Here is a 20,264-nt window from a genome sequence, read left to right on the forward strand (position 1 = left end):
AATTAAAACAATAATTAATATGTGTAACACCCCCCCCCCCCAGTCATTTTGAGGTATTTGTGTGCAGTCGCTCACCTTGGGCTTGGCTCGGGGTTTAAGTTGCTCCAGCTTCTTAGCTGCAGCTTCAATGGATGCAGCTGCTCCAAGTAGTTCTGTTTCTGCAATCACTGTTGGATCCTCGGGGTCGACCCACTCAGAACCTGAGACAGTCAGACATACAGGCCAGTAAGTTTAAAGTTTAAAACCAAAAGAATGATTAAAAAACAGCAACACATAAATATTTAAAAGCAAAAAACAAAACAAAAAACATGCTCCACAACAACAACACTGTGATCACGCAGAAGGAGAAAAAAAACCAAAAGAAAACCCAATGCATCCCATGCATGGCTGATGATACCAGAAAGTGGCATTCACTGCGATGAAGATGGGAGTGATTTCTAAAGATGACACGTAAAACAAAAGCATGATGGAAAAAGCTGACTCGGCACACTTCAGAAGCCGGTGAGCAGCTGAACTTGAAGATTAGATTAAATGAATCCATGTTAGGCTGAGGAGAGAAAGTGTTCAGCTCACAAAAGGCGAAACAACAGTACAGAAAGCTTTACTAACTTACCTCCATCTGTTGCAAAAAAAAAAAAAAAAAAAGGAGGACAGGTATATTATCAAAAGTTTGCTTAAACGTCCAGTTCTGTGTTGCTAGAAATGGAGTCACGTCCTACTGGGGACTATAAACAATGACAGCTTTTGGAGGCTTCATTAGCAGATAGATGGCAGATAACGCTTACTGCGTACATCCCATGTGACGCTGTAAATCCCATGAGGCGTGTGGGAGACTTTACCTTTCATGGCCTCTGCACTCTGGATGAGCTCGGTGACAGCTCCGGCCACTCGTTTGGAGCAAGCTGCCAACTGCTGCTTCTGCTCTCCAGTGGGCCTCTGCAGGAGCTGCACACACAGTCATGAGTGAATTAAAAACAAGGAATAAAAAAAGAAATTAAAAAATAGAAAATACCTTTCCATGGACCAACGTCCAACCTACCAGTAGTACTTGTTCCAGCAGGTCGATGTATCCAGTTGTACACTCCGATCCATAGGTCAGCGCTCTGGTCCTCACCTCTTCGCTGACCTCTGGGTGATGGGCTGCTTGCTGAAATGCAGGTTGAAGAGAAATGTCAGACTCCCCTCATTAGCTGTATAAATATAACATCCATGAGTCTTATTTATCTGTGAACAAACCTTGCAGGTGGTGAGCATGTCTGAAATAGCCTTGCGGCTCAGGTTGGCCGTGTGGATGATGTCCTCCTGCCGGGCAGAGTTCCCAGCAGCCACTGCTTTTGCAGTTGCAATGGTTATGCCCTTCGTCATGCGAATGAACTCCTCAGGAGTGGTCGTCTTGTTCGGAGGATCTTTGGCTTGAAATACCTGGAGATGAAGGGGGTGGGGGGGTCATCTGAGAGCTTATAAAGAAACAGTAAAAGTCTTTGTGTTTGGGCTTTAGAGCCGTCCTGCATCCATCCGTGCTCTGGCCCTCCACCCACAGCTCACCGATAACTCCTGTTTGATGCATTCGATCGTGGCCTCCAGCGCTCTGGTGCCCCTGGTGGCCTCGTCCTCTACAGCCTTAACCGTCTTCAGAAGAGATGTAACGTTGGTCACCATCACCTGACAGACAAACACCAACACGAAAACAGTCACAGTCATTAATACAAGGACTACAAGGGTGTAATGGCTCAAACAGAACGACAGGGGGCGTACAGCACCTCTGGAGAGGTTTCTGGTTTTTTCATATCCTAAATGCTGTGATGCATGGACCTGCTTAAGACTCTGAATGTGACATTTAACATAACAAAAGAAAAACCACAGATCAAGGTGATAATGAGCTGTGAGGGCTGTGTTGGTGCCAGAGATTTAGCTAATCTTAGAACCATCTTTGCAGCTAACACTTCTGGATGATGTGTGAAACATATAGTACTGAGGACAACACGTGTGTTCTAAATGAAATAGAATAAAAATATTTCTGATTCGAGTTGCAAAGGAAAATAATTAACGTGGAAAGGAGGGGAGAAATGTTTCCCTAGCAAAGTAAACTAATGTAATGTGCCTGTTTGGGTTTATTATGAGAAACATATAAAGAACACTTTTCAGATTTCTAAATCTGAAACATTAAGAACCCCTTATTTAATTGTATTAAAACACAAAACCAGCAGATCCCCTGACCCCCTCACCTTGGCAGCGCTCTTCAGCTGGTACATCGATGGATCATCCGCTGCCTTGCCTGATGCACACTTGGTGGCGCTGATGAGCTCAGCCAGCGCCTTGGCTACATCTTTGACAGCATTTATCAGAACCACCTTAAGAAGATGCAGACAGAATGACCAATTTATTGCAAGTCCCCCTCAGGGAGAGATGAGGGGGTTGTTTTGGAATAATATGGAGAGATTTTAAAAAAAGAACCTGTGTCTCTGGGTCATCGGAGCCAATACTGGCAGCTCCCAGTTTGACCACATCTGTGAGCTGGGTGATGGTTTTGGCAGAAGACTGAGCCGCCTGAGACAACTTATCCTGACCGGAAGCTGCTCCGGATACCAGCATCTTTGTGTCCTCAACCAAAGCTTTGGCTGTCTTTAAAATGTTTTCCCTGTGAGAGAGAGAGAGAGAGAGAGAGAATGAGGTCTCAGTGTTGGCAGCAAAATAATCAATATGTTACACACATCTCTGCTATGCTGAAATACAGCTGCATATAAATTCCGGTAGGAACCCCAGGAGGACAGAAAAATCAAGAAATTGTCAGAAGCTGTTGCATTTTCCCTCCATTTTTAAGGGTTTGGAGTCACACATGTACTGTATATAGAGCTAAAAAGTGATTCCGACTCTCTATATTTTGCTTTCATGATTCTTCAGTGTATATATCATCCACAGATCAATAATAATTACCTAAAAGGGTTGAGTGTATCATATTTGTCTGGTCTTGTATCCCTTTCAATTTCGATCATTTTAAAATAACCCTCACAAATACCTTGTAATAAATGAAACAGAGGATGACGATGTTTGCTGGTCATTTGTGTATCAATGTCAGATTTCACAAAATAAAATCAAATTCAGTCCAGAATTCTACAATCTTTTTTGCCTTTCTTGCCTTAGAGAGCAGACTTTAGTCTCAGAGCAAAACCTAGAATGTGTGACACCGCCTCACGTCTCAAACCCCCGGGGGTAATTTGTAGTTTCTAACTTAGCGTTTCCTGCCCCTCTTTCACCAGCTAATATGTCACTCTGTCAGATACAGAAGAAAGATAACCGGAGGGCAGATTTTAGATCACACCTCTACACTTACAGACTTGGCAGCGTCTCACAGACAAAGAATGTGTTTATATGCACACAATCAGGCACATCTCCAGCCCTAACCTGTGGTCGGCAAACGACTCGTCATATTCTGCATTGAGTGTGCCGGCAGAGGCAAACATGATGGTGGTGTCCAGATCAGCGATGATGCCGGACACCGCGCTGGCCGCTGTGATGCAGGCCTGAGTGCCCTTGTTTCCTGCCTGGAGGGCTGAGAGAACCAAGGACACCTGATAACACACAAAGACATCACACTGTTATTATACAGGTGAGGATGGAGGGGTGATTAACCTTAGGCAGACGGCCTAAGCGTTTGAAAAATGACTGGATTAATGTATTCTATTTATTAAGATAATTCAGGACACAGTCAACATGTATTTTCAATTAGTTTAGAATATAAAGAAGCACTACTGTTTTATTAATGTTACAGTTAAAGAAGAGTTTAACACACCTGCACCTGCTTTGGATCACAATGAACACCCCCGTGCCTACTTTTATACATGCATCTGATAACCATAAATATAATGTGCAAGAGGTTTAAATACTGTGAAAAAAGCTCAAGTTGGGTACCTAATTTAAGTTAAAACATTTAAAATCATAAAAGGAAATATGTCATGTCAGCGCATATCCATAAATTGTTGATTTAATTTTTTATTTAAAAAAAAAAAAAAGGTAAATGTATAACAGAGCGTGAAACCTTCTCTGTAACGGCACGGGCACATTCAATCAGCTCCCGTTTGGTGAAGCCGTCAGACGGAGTTATCTGCAGAGCTCCAGCCTTCTGGATGAGGAAGATGCAGCCGTGTCCCAGCTCCTGCACACGACTTTTAATCTGGAAACCAATCTAAAAAGACAAGAAAATACAAATTTACTGAGTTAATAGTCCAGGGTTTTCAGCTCTCATGTTAAACTTAAACTATGGTTCAAGTTTAAGTAAAGCCAACACTACTTAGGCAGTGGAAAGCCTCTTAAACTACTCTGATGCTCATCTCTATGTGAAACAGGCAGCTGCTAAAACCTTTAGCACATCCTGTAGAACAAAGTGCATGCAGCGTTAAAACACAACCAGGTGGTTAAGCGTGCGCACACATATTCATAACTGCAGCAACAATCACAGTACAGCTAAAACATTGAGCTTTAATTAACTTGTCTGGAGATAATATAAAACATCAGTCCACATGGTCATAATGCTGAGTAATAAAACACTTCAGATAAAAACAAAATTACTCTGGTAATGTCTCATTTGAACCATGACAGGTTCCATGTGTATTGTACACCATTCTTCACATGCCTTCAGACGTGAGTGTTAAAAAGATAAATGTGCCCCCCACCCCTGTCCGTCTTTGGCTTACACCCATGCCTTCCTCACCTCTTCTGGCTCGGCCGTGTGAGCGGCCAGTCGCCCCTGAACAGCCAGCTGGCTGTAGTCCACGGTCACCTGAGACGCCAGGGCTCCCAGCTCGTCTGGAGACGTCACCGATTTGGTCATCTGGGGGGGGGGGGGTGTTTATAGGAGGAAAATTGTGTCATATGATAAACCTCACTGTAATTGTTAACAGGTTGGTTTTATTAGGTTTTTTTTCTTGATTATCATTACTAGTATCAATTGTTCTACGAATGATAATTATACACAACTCATAATGATATTGTAAGAATAGAGAAAGCATTCTGAGGGCTCACCATTTCCTGAGCAGTGACAGCGATCGCCTTGGAGTATTTCACCATACTGGTCTGGTAATCCACAAATGAGCCCTCGGGTTCGGGCGGCGTTCCTTCGTCCAGCTGAGGAAGACACACGTACAGCACTGCAAATGAATGGGTCGGATCGGGTCGGATCGGGTCGTCTCTCGTAAAGATCCTTCAAACACGACGGCAATCACTCATTCAAGCTCTTTAATCCCAGCTGCAGTGCGTGTTGGATCTAATGCACCCTTCAATTATATTAATTCTTCCATCAGTTCATCTGCAAACCAAAGTTAATGCAATTTCATATTCAATTAATTATCCACAGGATTCACTTTGCAATTAAAGCTTGAAAATTTGCATTGGCTTAAAAATACTCCATCACCAAATTGCGGCACGGAGAGCACGTTATGTTTCTAAAATCCGGCTAAATTAGAAAACACACCTGAGGGTGGTGACGATGCTGCAGAGACGAGACAAAGAGCAGCACACTGGTACAAGAAGGAATCCACAACTACCAGATTTAGTGGAATATCGCCTCTGGACATGACTAGAAGTCAAAACCCTTGAAATCACCTCATCTGAGACCCCAGCACAGACTGACCGTTGTGTCAGTGGATTATCTAAGAGGATTATCTCCTTTTAATCGACTACTGACAATCTCTCTCTCTTTCTCACACACACACACACACACACACACACACACACACACACACACACACATGCACGCTCATCATGGAGTCCCAGACTGAAGCTCTTTCAGGAATTATTCATGCAGACCGAGCAGAGTAGAGATGATCCCGGTCTTCTGGTGACCTAAACCTGTCCCCCCCCCCCCCCCCCCGAGACGTTTCTCTCTGAAGGTGAGGAAGGATGTAATTAGTTGATGCCACTCTGCCTGTAGTTGAGATAAAACGCTTTTTCTTTCTTCACGTCTCATGAACTCGCCAACAGTTTGACTTTTAATCGGAGCGACAGTCTGCAGGTTTAAAACTGGCTTCAGGTCTCGTTGTTGAGAGTCAGTGTTGCTTTGCTGGCAGGTGATTTATACAAACGGACCTTTTCACTGAACATTAGAGGTGCTCAGGTTTAAATCAAGATGTCAGTCAAGGTTATTCTATTTTCTGTAAACCTTCCAGTCAGCAGCACTCACCTTGGCCATGGCCTCTGCTATAGCCTCCACCATTCCTCCCACCATTCCCACTTCACTGGCAGCCTCATTCAGCGTCACCATAATGTCATCAACGGCCTCCTTCATGAGCTGGGCTGCCTCTGCTATGGCATCATGGGTATGAGAGGCCTGTGTGACACACGCACGCACGCTGAATAAGCACTGGTATTGTTTCCAGTGGCGGAGCAGTCAACTATGAAAGAGAATAGGACATGAGAAACCTTTGGGTTTCCTCCACCCTCCTTGGCAGCGTACAGCATCTGCAGCGCGGATTCAGCCAAAGTCTTAGTTTGGTCCAGGAAAGTCATCTGTTGCTGGTGGTCCTTTAGCTTGGACGCTACCCCCACAGAAGCCACGATGAGCGGTTCAAAGTAACCGGCCAACTGGGTCACCTGAGAAAAGGAGTTTGAGGAGTTTAATGGGTCCCCTAAGACTTCCTTAATTTCTCTACTACAGTAAAAGCTATATTTTAAAAGGAGAAGAAGACAGGGTGATCCTCCTGTGATAATTATCAAATTACTAATTTATTCCTAATGGCCCATTCTGAAAGAGTGGGAATGTGTATTAGCACTGCCACTGATAAAGGTATCAGTATTAAACTATAGTAGTTAACTCCCTGGCCTAAATACCTTGTGTCCTAATTGGGACGCTTCACCTCTGGCAGCAGTGGAAACAGGATCAATTAAATGCCCAATTTCCTGCACAGTGGATGTCAGCTGGTCTTGTAGTGCCTGGAGATGGGAAATAAAAAGGCGTTTACTTTTATCTCGCTTTTCATGGCAGACAGACATAAGCAACTTTAATGGGTCAGACGGAAGCAGGTAAGAAGCACAAGGCAGAGAAGCCAGTCTGCTAATATGTGGTTTTTTAAACACAGATGAGTCACCATACACTGGTCTGTGACCAGTTCTGCAATAAAATATGTACCAATATCTGTCAGCGGTGAATAGTTCAGTGAAAGATTAAAAAAAACTGCACTAAAATGTTAGTTTTGGTAAAAATTGCAGTCAAGCATCTGAGAAGCCCTTGAGAAAATGTGACATAAAAATTTGTCAAAAGAAAAAAAAACATTGTCTCATCCCTCCTCCCTCCTTCCCTCCTCCATAAATTATCAGAATGAATATTTTGCTTTTTTTTTTTTATTTTCCAAAATCTCTATTTTTTAAAAAAAAGAAGTAATTACTGATGAAATAATAAAATAATAAAAAAGAGCATCTATGGCTGATTTGATCTCAATAAATTGATGCAGTGCAATAAAAAAACACCATTGGCAATAAAAAAGAAAAGCACATTGTGCAGTATGTGAGCAAGTGTCATTACATTAATGAACGGGTCAGAGGCATAAGGATCCAGCAGGATTCAAATTTTGCTGCAGGTCGGTTTTTAGAGGTATTAACAAAATATTATTTTAGGGAACATTCTCACTGAACGCACAAAAAATAGATCTGTGACTTATGTGAGTGACAAAAAGGATGAGAGAGAGTTGAAACTCTGACAATAGAACTAAGAGAAGAAAACACAGAAAGAAAGTGAGCAAAGAAGATAAATAACCAGAAAAACAGGAAAAAGCACAGAAAGATCCAGGTGGTCGTCTGGGGACAGTTCCACTGTTTTCTGATGGTTGCTTACTTCCAGTGAGATGTCGTCCCTGCTGGGTAAGTTCTGGCTGACTGCTGCTAGAGAGGCCTGCTCAATGTCCCGGATATATTTGTTGATGTTATCAATGGAGGAGTCACACTCCCGCTGGCCTGGGGCCTTGTCCCTGAGAATAAATGGGAACAGGAAAAGAAGAAAAACACACCAATAAAATGGTTGGAAACAGAAATGAGAGTCACATTGAAAGGATGATGTGACAGGAAGAGAGAGAGAAGATGTACTTTATGTTTTTCTACAGGCTCTATTTTGTTCAGTCTGGCCCCTGTTAAGGGCGGGTGGATGAACACTGTCAGTTATCTGTCCTTGGCTACTCAGAAACATAAAAATACTTGAAGAAGATTCCATAAAAAAAGATAATACCACCTATTGGTGAATGTGAGCAAACAGATGTGATCATGACACTCAAATAAATCTATAAGTGTAAGAATATGCAAATAGGTCCATGAAATGCACACCTTTAGAGTCCCTGCAAAGAGCATGTGAAATATGTGCCAAAAATGTTCCATTTGATGTAAAAATCAAATGAACATGTTGATGTTCTGGGAAATTACTCTTGAAAATGTTGGTTGCATGGAAACCTCATAATGATAAAAAGTTTAGAGGGACTGATAGGTGGCCAAAGCCTAACATGTTTCACATTTATCATATAGAGAAAAAAAATGACATTCATTTCTCCACCCAACACAAACTACTGAAAAAAAAAAGCAAAACTCTATGTAAATCTGAACTTCGTTCTTTTCTCACCGGATGGCTGTTATCAGACTCTTGATGGAATCGGACACAGTGCGGGAGTGGCCAGCCAGAACAGACCAGGTGGGTGGGTCTTTGGGGTTGATAACCAATGAGCGTGCAGTCTTCAGCAAGTGGGTGGAGCTGTCAAGCATGGAGCAAGCCGAATTGAGAATTGGCTCCTGTGCTGCGAAGCCCTACAGAAAAACAAAAGCAGCAAGACTGCAGAAATGATGTATAGGTTATAAGCTCCTGCTTTCATCTATGTGCTATAACACTTCTGAGATCCATATATCTGCAAACCCTGAAGAGCACATGGCCGTACCTCTCTGCTGATTTGAGCTGGGACGCTGGCAAACTCTGGGTTGGAAGCGAACGTCGTCAGGTTTTCCACAGCCTCAATTAGCGGCGCTGTGGCAACTCGACACCTGTTCCTGTTCTCCTCTGAGAAATCTCCATCTAAAGTCTGAAAGGGAGAGAGAATGGTGAAAATTAACTGTGATCAACTCCAGTCAGACATGGAACAAATCACAGGCGGACGCTCGACGACGACGACGACGACGACGACGACACACATGAGTGTGTGATAAAGGGCAAGCTGTGAATGAAACTCTACCTTTATGGTTTTGACCAAGTTGGCGGTGCTGTTGGCCACCTCTTTGGCTGACTGGACAAAGTGCCTCTTGGCAACTGGGTTGGTGGTCCTAGAGGAAGCCAGTCGGCAGGCGTTGCACAGTGCTGAGGTGTGTTTTGCAACAATGGTGGCTGCAGAGAGCACCTTTTCAATTGTGGAAAGAAAACTTTAAAATTAGACACAGATTTATCAGTGTGGGACAATTCATAAATGTTCATGCAAAACTCCAGCCTAATGTCAAAATCTTACTGTGACATCTTAAAGATTTTTGGTCACGCTGCTAACACCAAACTTCTTACATTCTTAATCAGACTGACAGCTTTTCTTCAAATGAGTACATAGATATATGAACACAGTTCAAGCAGCGTGTACCTGGGAGGGACTACTGTCAGGGTCTACCAGATTCTGACAGGCCATCTGGATTGCCTGGTTGGCTTTGGCAAAGTGAATTGGGTCAACCAAGCCCTGGTGCCCTGCCTGACTGTTAGGATCAGACACGCCAACCAGGTAGGAGGACTGAAGGAGAAAAAACCCCCAAACCCCTCAGGTCATCAGCAACAATAAGACAAATGACTGATTTTACAGCTGCTGTATTCACAGACGTATTCCTCTCTACATTCAGTACCTGTCCTGCAGCTTCAGTGAGGCCACATAAGGCTTTTGAGGCTGAGCCAACGCAGTCTCCAAATGCAGTCACATCTCCATTCTTGCAGTTCTGGGAAATCCCAGCCATGGACTCTCCCAGGACCTGCATGGAGCGTAGGACAAAACCAGAAGACCAAAACCAGAAGACGAGAGGACTACTTAGAATGATAAGCTCTGTGCATGTAGGGAGCTTAGATGGCTGATTTGGTTGGTGTGTAAGCCTACCTTGGAGTTCTCCATCACGCTTTCGATGCAGTCAAAGTAGGAGAGGTCACTGACCGGCTCGTTGGGATTGTCCAGCATTCCTCGGACAGCCTGGGAAACGAGTGAGCAGCATTTCCATAGATATTCAGTCGAATGCCAGACGGGAGGATTAGTAGAGCTGCATATTAATATGATTTCTTTTTGTTCTCCAGAGATAAACCATGATATAAATAAGATTCCCATTACACATGTTGGTATTAATAACATGTTTGTCGGTGTCTGCATACCTCCAGCTCTCTCAAGGCGTTGTCACACTCCTTCTGGCCTGGGGCCTGCTGTGTGCACAGTGTGATGAGCTGGTTAATGCTGTCAGTCACTGCTCTGCAACACAGAAACAAACACAAAAATTACAGTGCACCGTAGTCCTTGGAGCTATATGGTAATAAGCTTCAGTTATGGTGGGCATGTTGCCTTGTGACCACTTTCAGGGCAAGTTTTGTGCGTTAACATCACATCCTATACACACATCCTTGTCTGGTTCTGACGTATTTCCTCAGACCTGTTAGAGATTCATAATATTTCTTTTATCGTTGAAATTGCTGGAGCTGCAAGCTCACAGCTTTTTATGACTAAGACAGACGGGTGGCTGCGTGTATTTACCGATAAAGTCGGCCTCAAAATGGAACATATTTGCCCTGATGGGTAATATTACCCTTGGTTCAGTATGTTGAATGAGTTACTTAGTGCTTAGTGGTGCAAAACACTGTTTTTACACCAAACTGATTACATCTGATTTCAGTCTAATGCCAGAAGTTCTTTTCAATAAAAGCCCATCTTAACAACAGGACGGACCTTTCACTGTCGGGAAAACATTTGGTACATTATAATGTACGGTATACACTGTGGATAGAAGCATATACACGACGGCGTGTACGTTTTTTTGTGGAGGGGAGTAGTACCTCGCAGCTGCAGCAAGAAGGTTCTTGGCATTTGCTGCTGCAGGGTCTACAGACAGGCTCTTGGCTGCCAGCAGCAGCTTACTAGAAGCCATGGAAATGTTCTTCAAGTTACCAATCACCTGCACCTGGTCGTCCTTTTTCTACAACACAAATGAATATGTTTAGAATGTCATTTAATACACTTCAGAAAGGCTGTTGACTGACCTCCACCTTTTTGTAAAATATATATTTTTTAAAAAGTTATAAAAAGACGGACCTGAGTGTGTCCCGCCATCTCAATGCCAGCATCCAGGAACTCGTCAAAGTCTTCGCTGAACTTTCCAGAAGCCACCGCCAGCTGACTGCTGGAGCCTCTGGAGGCATGGACCACATCACCTGCTGACTGGTTCAGGTCAGCTGCTGTTTGGTTCAGCTCATTCTGAGCCTCCTGGAAGGACTTGGAGGATGGAGGGATCTGAACAACGGACAAAGAGAAGGAAGTTGATGCACAGTCTCTCAAGATCGGGCTGGAAGAAAATAATGTGACTTGAATTACTTAAATATAACAAGTTAAAATCTGCCAGATCTTGCACATCTTTCATCCCAATACATTTAAATCAGGATCTTTTTGCTGTGGAAGTATTTAAAGATCAAGATGATGAGTCACATGATGACGCCGATGAGTCACAGACTAAACTCACAGTTTCAATGAGCAGCTTCTTGCTCGCCTCCCCGATGCTCTTGAGAGCCATATCCACATCCTTCTGGCCAGGGAGACAGTTGACACAGTTGTTCAGGGAATGAGACACAGCCTTGGCCACCTGGAAGCATTCAGCAGGCGCAAAGCATCTTGGGTTAGTACAACAACGCTGAACTAAAAATGGTCAAAATAACGAAGGTCGTCCAGAAGAATTACAAAAGAAGACCAGGAGAAATTTCCTTTACTTTAAAATGATACAGCCTTATATAACATTTCTGTGTTTTTGGATTTTGCATTGTTATATTTTCCACATTAACATTTAGAAATGCATCTAGTTTTATGGAAAGTAAACAGGATCCCTTGTTGTATCTGGACGATGTTCCCTTTCATCTACTACTGAGTGAGTATATTCATCTGGGTCATCATTAAGCAAAAACATATCGAGCGAGGAAAGCTTTACATTTGGCTGAAGGGCGCTGGTTTTCATTTCAAGTGCTACATCTTTAATTTACTGAATATTTGAAATGCTTTTTCTCTCCTTTTCAGTTTTTTTTCTTTCTGACTCATCCTCAAGTTCAAGATGAAAACTGTCACCATATTTAACTACAATAACAGAAATAATATATATGAAGTTGCAAATACATTAGCAATAAGTCAAGTTGCTACTTCAGCAGTGAATGTGCAGTCTCATTGTCACATTTTTATTCTGACAAGATGCACAGTTCTGCAGACTTATCCTGCATTTGCTTTTTACTCTGACAGAAAGATGAACCGAGGCTTCCGATCATCATTTTGAGTCACTTGTCCTGTAAAACAGACTCCTTGCTTGAGAAATCCTGAAGCGTCTCACCTGCGCCAGCCTCTGCTGACTCTCGGCGTCTCCGGGGGATACCAGCGCCTGCTTGGCCTCGTGAATGAGAAGCGCCGAGCCCTCCATCACATCGCGGGCCGAGTCCAGCATGGCAGCAGCAGCCTTGGGGTCTGCGGTGGAGGCAGCAACGCCGCGGGCTGCCTGGGCAAGGATTTTCAGGGCTTGGGCCGTCTCTCTAGCTGCGATTCCTGCAGAAAGTTAGACCATGGCACGTATTTAGAAACTTTATTGTGCACCAATCTTCAAATATAAGACACCCTCTCTATAAGGGATATTTATTTAAGAGGGAGAAGAAGGAAACATTACTGTATTAGTGCGTGTGAAAATTCTTTTCACCTTTTGAACAAATACAGAATGCAACACACATCTACATATATACAAATGCAAATGGTGAGAATGTGGAGTGACAAAGAGCACCCTGGGAGGAGCAGGGGAGATTTGGTGCTTTGCTCGAGGCGCTTTGGCAGTCTTGATTTTAACGCGTAAAAAACATTTTCTCTGTGCTCGTGGATGTGGTGAAAAAAGAGCTTTTTCAACCCAAAATATAAAAAAAACATGAAGGATCCAATGGGTGCGGCAATTTGCTTTCTGCAAAAACTGAAATGTTGGTCTTTTGGTGGCAAGAGAGGAAAGTTATGTAGCTCATAAAAACTGAGGGATTTTTGGAAGTCAGCAATACAAACCTGTGTAGTGTTCATTTCCTTGGGCAGCACATGTTAGCAGCTGAGCCATGGAGGATCCCACAGCCTTAGAGGTGCTGCCCAGATCCTGAGCACACGTCTCCAACTAAAGCACAGGGATGGGAGGAAGAATAAAAGCAGCTTTATATGCAGTTATTAAAAAAGGAAATACCAGCAAACCCTTCAGTCTCTGCTTTACGTGAGGGTCGCTGGGCGTCATTGTGTTTTCAGTAGCCTAGCTATTCAAAATTTGAACTTGCAAATGCAATCTCTCTTTTGGGGTGAGCAGAATGAAGGCCAAGTCTCTTACCGATTCCCCAGGTAGGGGTTTAAGTTGGTCATTAACTGCAGCCAACTTGGCATCTTGAAGCTCGCTCTTCAGGGTCTGGATGGCGGTAAGAGCAGAATCGATCTCCATGGGGCCGCAGGCTTCATGAGCCTGGGGATTAAAGCAGGTGTAAAGTCATTCACAAATCATACCGACTATTATTTATTCTAAATGTGACTAATAATCTACGGTGCATGGCTTCACTTTAGTGAATCTGATATGGACTAAGCAGTAATGTACAGACATAAAAACCTATATGTTTCGGCGCTCTACCTTCTGTGCAGACGTCCTCAGTTCAGCCAGGCAAGTAGCCAGGTTCTTGGCACACTGACCCAGTTGCATGGCTGCAGCCTGATCTGTCACCGTGGGAACAGATGACTTGGCTGAGGTCACCATCTTACTACCGGGCTGCAGAAGAAGAAAGAGGGGTTAAAAACAGTGTGAAATGTTGAAAATTACATTTATTTTTTTTTGGATCTGCTTGGGAAACTAAATATGCTGCCTGCAGCAAACAGCTGAAATTATGGGGAAGTTGTGGAAACCAACCAGACATGCAAGAAATCTTAAACTGTTACCAATGCATTAAACTATCACTGCTTACACCAGAAAGAAGTTACAGGCCTTTTTATAAAGTGATTCCTACAATATTAATCTTTGTTCAGACAGGCTCCCCATGTAGGACTAAAGTATTTTAATTTGGGTGGGGAGGGCGTAAAGTTTTGACAACATGAGACCACATTATAGTCACGTGTGAGTGTTGGTGTGTGTACTGCACCTGGAGGAAGTTCTGGCTTGCGATGATGAGTGCTAGTTGTGCACTGAGGTCCTCTGGTTTGGCCTGACTGCCACGAACCCCCTGGACGAGTTGGGGGATGTGGTCTGCCACTGCCTAGAAACAATAGCAGATAAAAAGTGCTTAATAAAGATAAATTATACAATAAAGGGAGACACTTAAGTTGTCTTTAATAATTAGAATTCTTTTAACAGATCTGATAGGAAAAAAATGTAATGTTTAAAAAAAAAATTTAATGTTTAATTAATTTCTCAAACCAATAAAAGACACCTAGTTTACAAAACTCCCGACCACAGAAACAAAAAACACATATTTCATATAAGCCACAAAAAAAAAAAAATATATATATATATATATATCTCCTGTGACGGGGGATGAAAAGTAAATGCCACCCGTCTATTTGCGCCCCACCTTGCAGCTTTGCACCAGCTGCTGATGAGCAGCAGTGTTCTTGTTGGAGGCGGCAGCATTTTGAGCCGCGGCGATGGTCTGTGTTGCTGCAGCGGCAGCCTGCTTGGCAGCATTCTGAGGAAAGACGTTCCACACGTTTAACAATGCTTCACATATCTCACTGCATCCAGAGGATTCTTTTTGTACGATAAAATTTATATAGTTCATATACATGTTATCAGTGCTGTGGTTAAAAAGCCAACATGGATTTGAAACTGAAAGCATGTCTGCGTACTTAAACTTCAAATAGTAATAATGATAGTAATAATACATTTGGTAAATTGAACTGATGAGCTCACAGGATGGGTAAAATCCAAAACTGTAAAGGGAGCAGCAAATGTTAATAAAATGTTCATGATTTCAATATTTTAACATTGAAATTACTATTTTAAACATTTTCAGATTTTTTTCCTACCGTTTCCATTCCTGCTGAACTAAACGTGACTGACCTCCAGTCTGTTAATGAGTTTCTTCTTGATGGCGTTCTGAGCAGCAGCATTGGTGGCCACACGCAGACCCTCTGCAGCCTCCCTCAGCCTCTGCTGCTGGTCTTCATTCTCTGGGTAGGCTGCTGCACCCTACCAACACATACAGAAAGCCAACACTGGGAAAAAAAAAATATCTGGACAACCTTTAAAATAGTGTTTTGAAGAGTGTTGAAAGAACTGTTGCTGAACGACATGTCAGGACTGATATCACCTGTAGCTGTCACCACAGACAGATATCCCTGTGAACAACAAACACCGGTGTACAAACGAAAAAGACATTTCTTTCAAAAACACCGTGCATACAAAAAAAAAAAAGTGTCTACAGTAAATCATATTTATGTATCTGTGACATAAGCTATAAAGAACTGCAGTCCTACAACTAAACGACACAAAGTCAGTGAAAACTTCAGACAGATGAACGCACAGCGGTGACGGGGAGAAGTCTGGCATCAAGGATTGTGGACAGATAATAACGCTGACGTAGAGAAAGAACAGAAATATCAATCTGAGGTCTGAAGAAAGTCTGATGTGTAGATATATCATGTCGGGACGTAAAAGTGTCAGAAGATGCTCAGCTCAGTGGGTAGTTGTTTGTTTGTAACCCAAAACTTAGAAGTTATATTTTACCCCCACAAAATTTCACATGCAGGATCCCAGAATCACTTGTGAAGCCTTTCTCCTCAGTCTGATTCCTTTTAGCAAGAAATATTGAAAAAAATCGCAAGCGTATAAAAGTATAGTTTAGCTTTTAAGATTTAACCTTAAAATGAAATGTATAAATTCCACATATACTAAAGTTCATTTTGTCTCCTCAGTTCAGTCAACGCATTGCTTTCCATTGACACCAGTTGTTTTTCAGGCAAATTCATTAGAAAAATAAATATTGTAAATATTACAGGCTTTGTTTCACATATTGCTCACCTTTGCTGCTTCCACCATTCTCGCAGTGGCATCTGCCAGCAACTTAGCAGCTGCAAGCAGCTTCTTAGAATTGTCCACATCCACCTCGGCCTCAGCGTCCGACCTCATGGCGTTCACCAGGTCCGAGGTGGCCTGCGCCAGCACACGCGCCTGACGCACCATCTCCCCTGAGAAGAGACAGTCGATTAGAGCTCCGCTCGAGAGGACAGAGGCAGAGCACAGGTGAGGAGAGGCAGACACACATCTTTCCCCCAAAAAAGATGGGTGTGTCGTCTCCGGTGTCTTCAGGTGTGTCAGGCTTGAGTCGATACCATCTGAAAACATTACGCTTATCACAATTAGATAAGCGATAAGAAAGAGATTGCGTATATATTCTTTAGCACATTGCAAAAGTGGTAAGTCTCTGTGAGTCATGCCGTCATTATAGAACTAGTTATAGAACTAGTCGTTGCAGAAACAACCGTTTTAAATTATCTTTTATTCCGACCTCTATTGCGCTTTTAAATGACAAGAAAGTGGTTCGAAGCTCCAGTTAGTTGTTCTCATGAACTTTTGGTCCCTCGTATTGTAACGGTGATTAGCATTTTATTTATATTTACTTATATTTTTATTAGACCTGTGGTCTCTTTTTAATGTATGTACAGTACTGCTATCTTTGTATTGTCTTGTATGTTTTAAAACCTTGATGCTGATTTAGTGCACCTTGCCCAAGACAAATTTCCCCGTGTGGGACAATAAAGTATATCTTATCTTATTAGCTGAGCTGTGAACAAGGACCATCCTGTACTTGTCTCACCACATTTCATAGAACCACCTAAATGCTGATATAACCTGACAATATGAATCCATTTCAAAGGCAGAATTGTCCAAATGGTACGTATTCAGCAGAGCAAACACCGGTTCTTGTCCATCAGGGTAATCAATCTGCACAGCGAACCCTGCAGCTGGTACGTTCTGTGTGCGCCGCTCTCTATCCATCTGTCTCTCTCTGCTGTCAGACGTGTTAAAATCACTGTCTGCTGTTTCTCCCAGGCTTCATCCGGGTTGACAGTGGTCCATTCAAACCCTCCAACACGCAGTCAGGGTGAAGCATGTCATGTCAGTCTGACAGGTTTGTCTGCAAACTCACGCACGTTAACAACCAGCGGTGGAAAACAGCTTGAACCACCACCATTTTTATTCAACTAATCTTAATCACCTGCATCTCCCATGGAGCTGAAGATACTCTCAGTGACGGTCATGATGGTGTCCGTGGCCTGATCGTAGCGCCCGATAGGCTCCCCCCTAGCAGTGTACTGGCGGACGTGCTGGAGGAGATCTCCCAGAGCCTGGCTCACCACGCTGGCAGCTGCACTCACCTTCGACACAGACACTCACATCATCAGCTTCCATTCTGCATTTCTTCACCTGCCAGTTTCACACTGTGGAGTGTGAACTGAGGGCGTCTTGACGGCGCTAACCTGTTTGAGGAGCTCGCCATCCTCTGTGGCGGAGAGGCAGGCCTGGACGCAGCTTTCCACCGAGCGATCCACCAGCTTTCCAGCCTCGATTAACTGCTCCTGACACACCGGTGAACTGATGGTGGGACTCACAACCTACGAGAAAATAATTTAGATTGAAAAAAAAAAAAAAATTCCAAGGTGGGAAATAAAAGGATCTTCAGTAAAGAGAAAAATAATCGATACTATCTCCAGGGTAAAGAAGTAGTGCTGACGCGATATGGTTGGAGTATCAACAACATGTGAAGGATAAAAGAGTTTTCTCCACGTTCAGATTAGAATTCAAGTCTGCTTGGAAGAGAGAATCTCTTCTTAAAAAAATAAACTGGAAATCATTCATAATAAGCCGAGGCTGTGCTCTAATTTCCCCTCAGATATAAATTATAAACACACTTCACACTGGGATAAATGCAATGCTAAGAACCCTCTTCATCTCTAGATCACATTTCACAGTGAACAGAGAGAGAATAAAAAGAGAGAAGATTAGAAAGGGGTTCAAGCAGCTGTTTCTCCCCATGCAGTCATGCAGGGAGGGAGGGAGGGGGGGGGTGTTTAGTAAATGCATTATGCAACTATTCAAATTGGGAGCCTGAGGGCAGCTAAAGTAATTTGAGGCCTGTGGGTTGTAGAGCTAAAGATGTGCAAATGTGAAGGTAAACAATGTCAGGATGCATCTTGATATCTTCACCCTGCAAAGATAATTACTTGTACTGTCTGTGGATATTCCAAATACAGTAGTACCTCTACTCAGGAATGTCTCTACATACGAAATTTTCCTCTTATGAAAATTATTGCAAATAATAGTGCCTCTAGTTTTACGTAAATATATTAACTTTTAGAGTATTCACTATGGACCCCAAGAACGTGACGGAGAAAGGAGGAAAAGAAAAGACGAAGAAAAGTTTTTTTGTCCGGACAAACAAAGCAAGAGATGATAGAAAAATCATTTATTGTGTAATAATCTAATCGTAACATGTATTTGTTACATGTTTTGATGCATTTTTATGCTTTATAAAACATTTATGTCTGAATTTTGGGGGGCTTGGAACGGATTAGGGCATTTGCATGGAAAACGCGTCTCTACTTACGAAATTTCTTCCACAACCAATTAATTTTGTAAGTAGAAGTACCGCTGTACTTCAGTAAAAAAATACCTTTTTACCAAACCAGAGTGCAAAATCTTATGGTGACAAAGCTAACTGCAGGTTTACTGCCATGACAAGCGGACAACCACGTAATAAAAATTGCCTCCAGAGTAATACCCTCACACCGCTGCAAGTGAAATATTTATAGATGCAACTTGATCTACAACAACAAAATGGTAAAAATATCAACCACCAATGCATCATTCCCAAGAACCAACAGACCTTTAATGACATGGATCCAAGTTCTTCACCAGAGTCATACTTCATGCTCTAGCAGACAAAAGTCCTCAGAACTCTTGGGCTCTTACAACATCCTGCAAAAACAATTTCTGTACCTTTGCACATGCCACCAGTTGGGACGTAGACAGGGCACACTGGGTGGCAGCAGCAATGACCCGGTTCTGAAGTACGGTGTCCTCTGCAACCTGGGCCACGTTCTTGGCTTTCAGCACCAACATGGCCGCAGCATTGGCCACAGCTTTGGCCAGATTCATCAGGATGTCCTACAGCAATCACAACAAGTAAACTCCTCACATACCAGCAGAATCCATCCTCTATCTGTTTTTTTTTTTTAAATTTTATTTTATTTTAATCAACAGACCAAAATATCTTGCTGATAACATTTACACAAAGCAGATAAAAGGTTAAATCATTATTAAATTGAGCTTTTTCTTAAAGGACTACGTCAGGAGTTGTGTACATCTCGTCTCCATATAACCTCGGCAAAAATTACATAAAAGGAAAAACAAAGACTAGGACGGCATTCGGCAGAAACAAACAAAAAAGAAAACCGTCATCTGGCTAAAATGTTAAATATATTCCCTCCACATTCTCCTTCCCACAGTGTGCTTTTGATTAACCGACTGGCGTTTCCTCTGGACTGAGCTTTCTTTGAGCAGCACGCAGCGTGAGGCGCTGATGATGGATGGACGGACTGTTACCTGGAACCTCTCATCGGTCTCGTTCTCTCCGATCTGGCGCAGGAGGTCCCCACTGGCCTGGCCAATGCTGCCTGCTGCTGTCAGCACAGTCTGTCTGGGCTGCACGACACACACACACACACACACACACACACACACACACACACACACACACACACACACACACACACACACACACACAGATGTCGTAAATTGGATCACCATGTTCATTTCACTAAAACTATTGGTGGAAAGTTTTCTTACTCTGATGAACCCAACTTCAGACATTTTTGACATCATTCTCTACATTCAGTCTTCATCAACAGCCCATTCCCTCCATCTACTCAGCCCTCCCACTCCTTCTGCACTTGTTTTGGGCTCAATGTAGTGTGTAATGTTTGTCTTCCTTTCACACTTCATTTTCTACACTAATATCTCCCATTATGTCTTCCAGGCTTAAGAAAGTAGCC

General features: G+C 42.9%; 1 protein-coding gene across 1 annotated transcript in view; it reads right to left on the minus strand.

The window, feature by feature from the left end:
- Positions 1-20,264, minus strand: part of tln2a (talin 2a) — a 67,907-nt gene that overhangs the window by 4,917 nt on the left and 42,726 nt on the right. Inside the window, exons 18-54 of the mRNA XM_068335008.1 lie at positions 19,816-19,914; positions 19,210-19,377; positions 17,691-17,825; positions 17,429-17,588; positions 16,231-16,397; positions 15,271-15,399; positions 14,783-14,896; positions 14,354-14,467; positions 13,852-13,986; positions 13,561-13,689; positions 13,254-13,356; positions 12,550-12,758; positions 11,701-11,820; positions 11,277-11,474; positions 11,021-11,160; positions 10,349-10,442; positions 10,083-10,172; positions 9,838-9,960; positions 9,585-9,728; positions 9,195-9,356; positions 8,904-9,044; positions 8,594-8,775; positions 7,823-7,955; positions 6,823-6,924; positions 6,415-6,585; positions 6,176-6,322; positions 5,020-5,121; positions 4,709-4,828; positions 4,037-4,183; positions 3,403-3,569; positions 2,455-2,638; positions 2,226-2,351; positions 1,546-1,662; positions 1,237-1,422; positions 1,040-1,147; positions 840-945; positions 76-200 (exon numbers count right to left, since the gene is read on the minus strand). Of these exons, the coding sequence (XP_068191109.1) occupies positions 76-200; positions 840-945; positions 1,040-1,147; positions 1,237-1,422; positions 1,546-1,662; positions 2,226-2,351; positions 2,455-2,638; positions 3,403-3,569; positions 4,037-4,183; positions 4,709-4,828; positions 5,020-5,121; positions 6,176-6,322; positions 6,415-6,585; positions 6,823-6,924; positions 7,823-7,955; positions 8,594-8,775; positions 8,904-9,044; positions 9,195-9,356; positions 9,585-9,728; positions 9,838-9,960; positions 10,083-10,172; positions 10,349-10,442; positions 11,021-11,160; positions 11,277-11,474; positions 11,701-11,820; positions 12,550-12,758; positions 13,254-13,356; positions 13,561-13,689; positions 13,852-13,986; positions 14,354-14,467; positions 14,783-14,896; positions 15,271-15,399; positions 16,231-16,397; positions 17,429-17,588; positions 17,691-17,825; positions 19,210-19,377; positions 19,816-19,914 (5,097 nt within the window). The remainder of the gene's footprint in view (positions 1-75; positions 201-839; positions 946-1,039; positions 1,148-1,236; positions 1,423-1,545; positions 1,663-2,225; positions 2,352-2,454; positions 2,639-3,402; positions 3,570-4,036; positions 4,184-4,708; positions 4,829-5,019; positions 5,122-6,175; positions 6,323-6,414; positions 6,586-6,822; positions 6,925-7,822; positions 7,956-8,593; positions 8,776-8,903; positions 9,045-9,194; positions 9,357-9,584; positions 9,729-9,837; positions 9,961-10,082; positions 10,173-10,348; positions 10,443-11,020; positions 11,161-11,276; positions 11,475-11,700; positions 11,821-12,549; positions 12,759-13,253; positions 13,357-13,560; positions 13,690-13,851; positions 13,987-14,353; positions 14,468-14,782; positions 14,897-15,270; positions 15,400-16,230; positions 16,398-17,428; positions 17,589-17,690; positions 17,826-19,209; positions 19,378-19,815; positions 19,915-20,264) is intronic.

Source organism: Antennarius striatus, chromosome 1, assembly GCF_040054535.1.
Source record: "Antennarius striatus isolate MH-2024 chromosome 1, ASM4005453v1, whole genome shotgun sequence".
NCBI lineage: Eukaryota > Metazoa > Chordata > Actinopteri > Lophiiformes > Antennariidae > Antennarius > Antennarius striatus.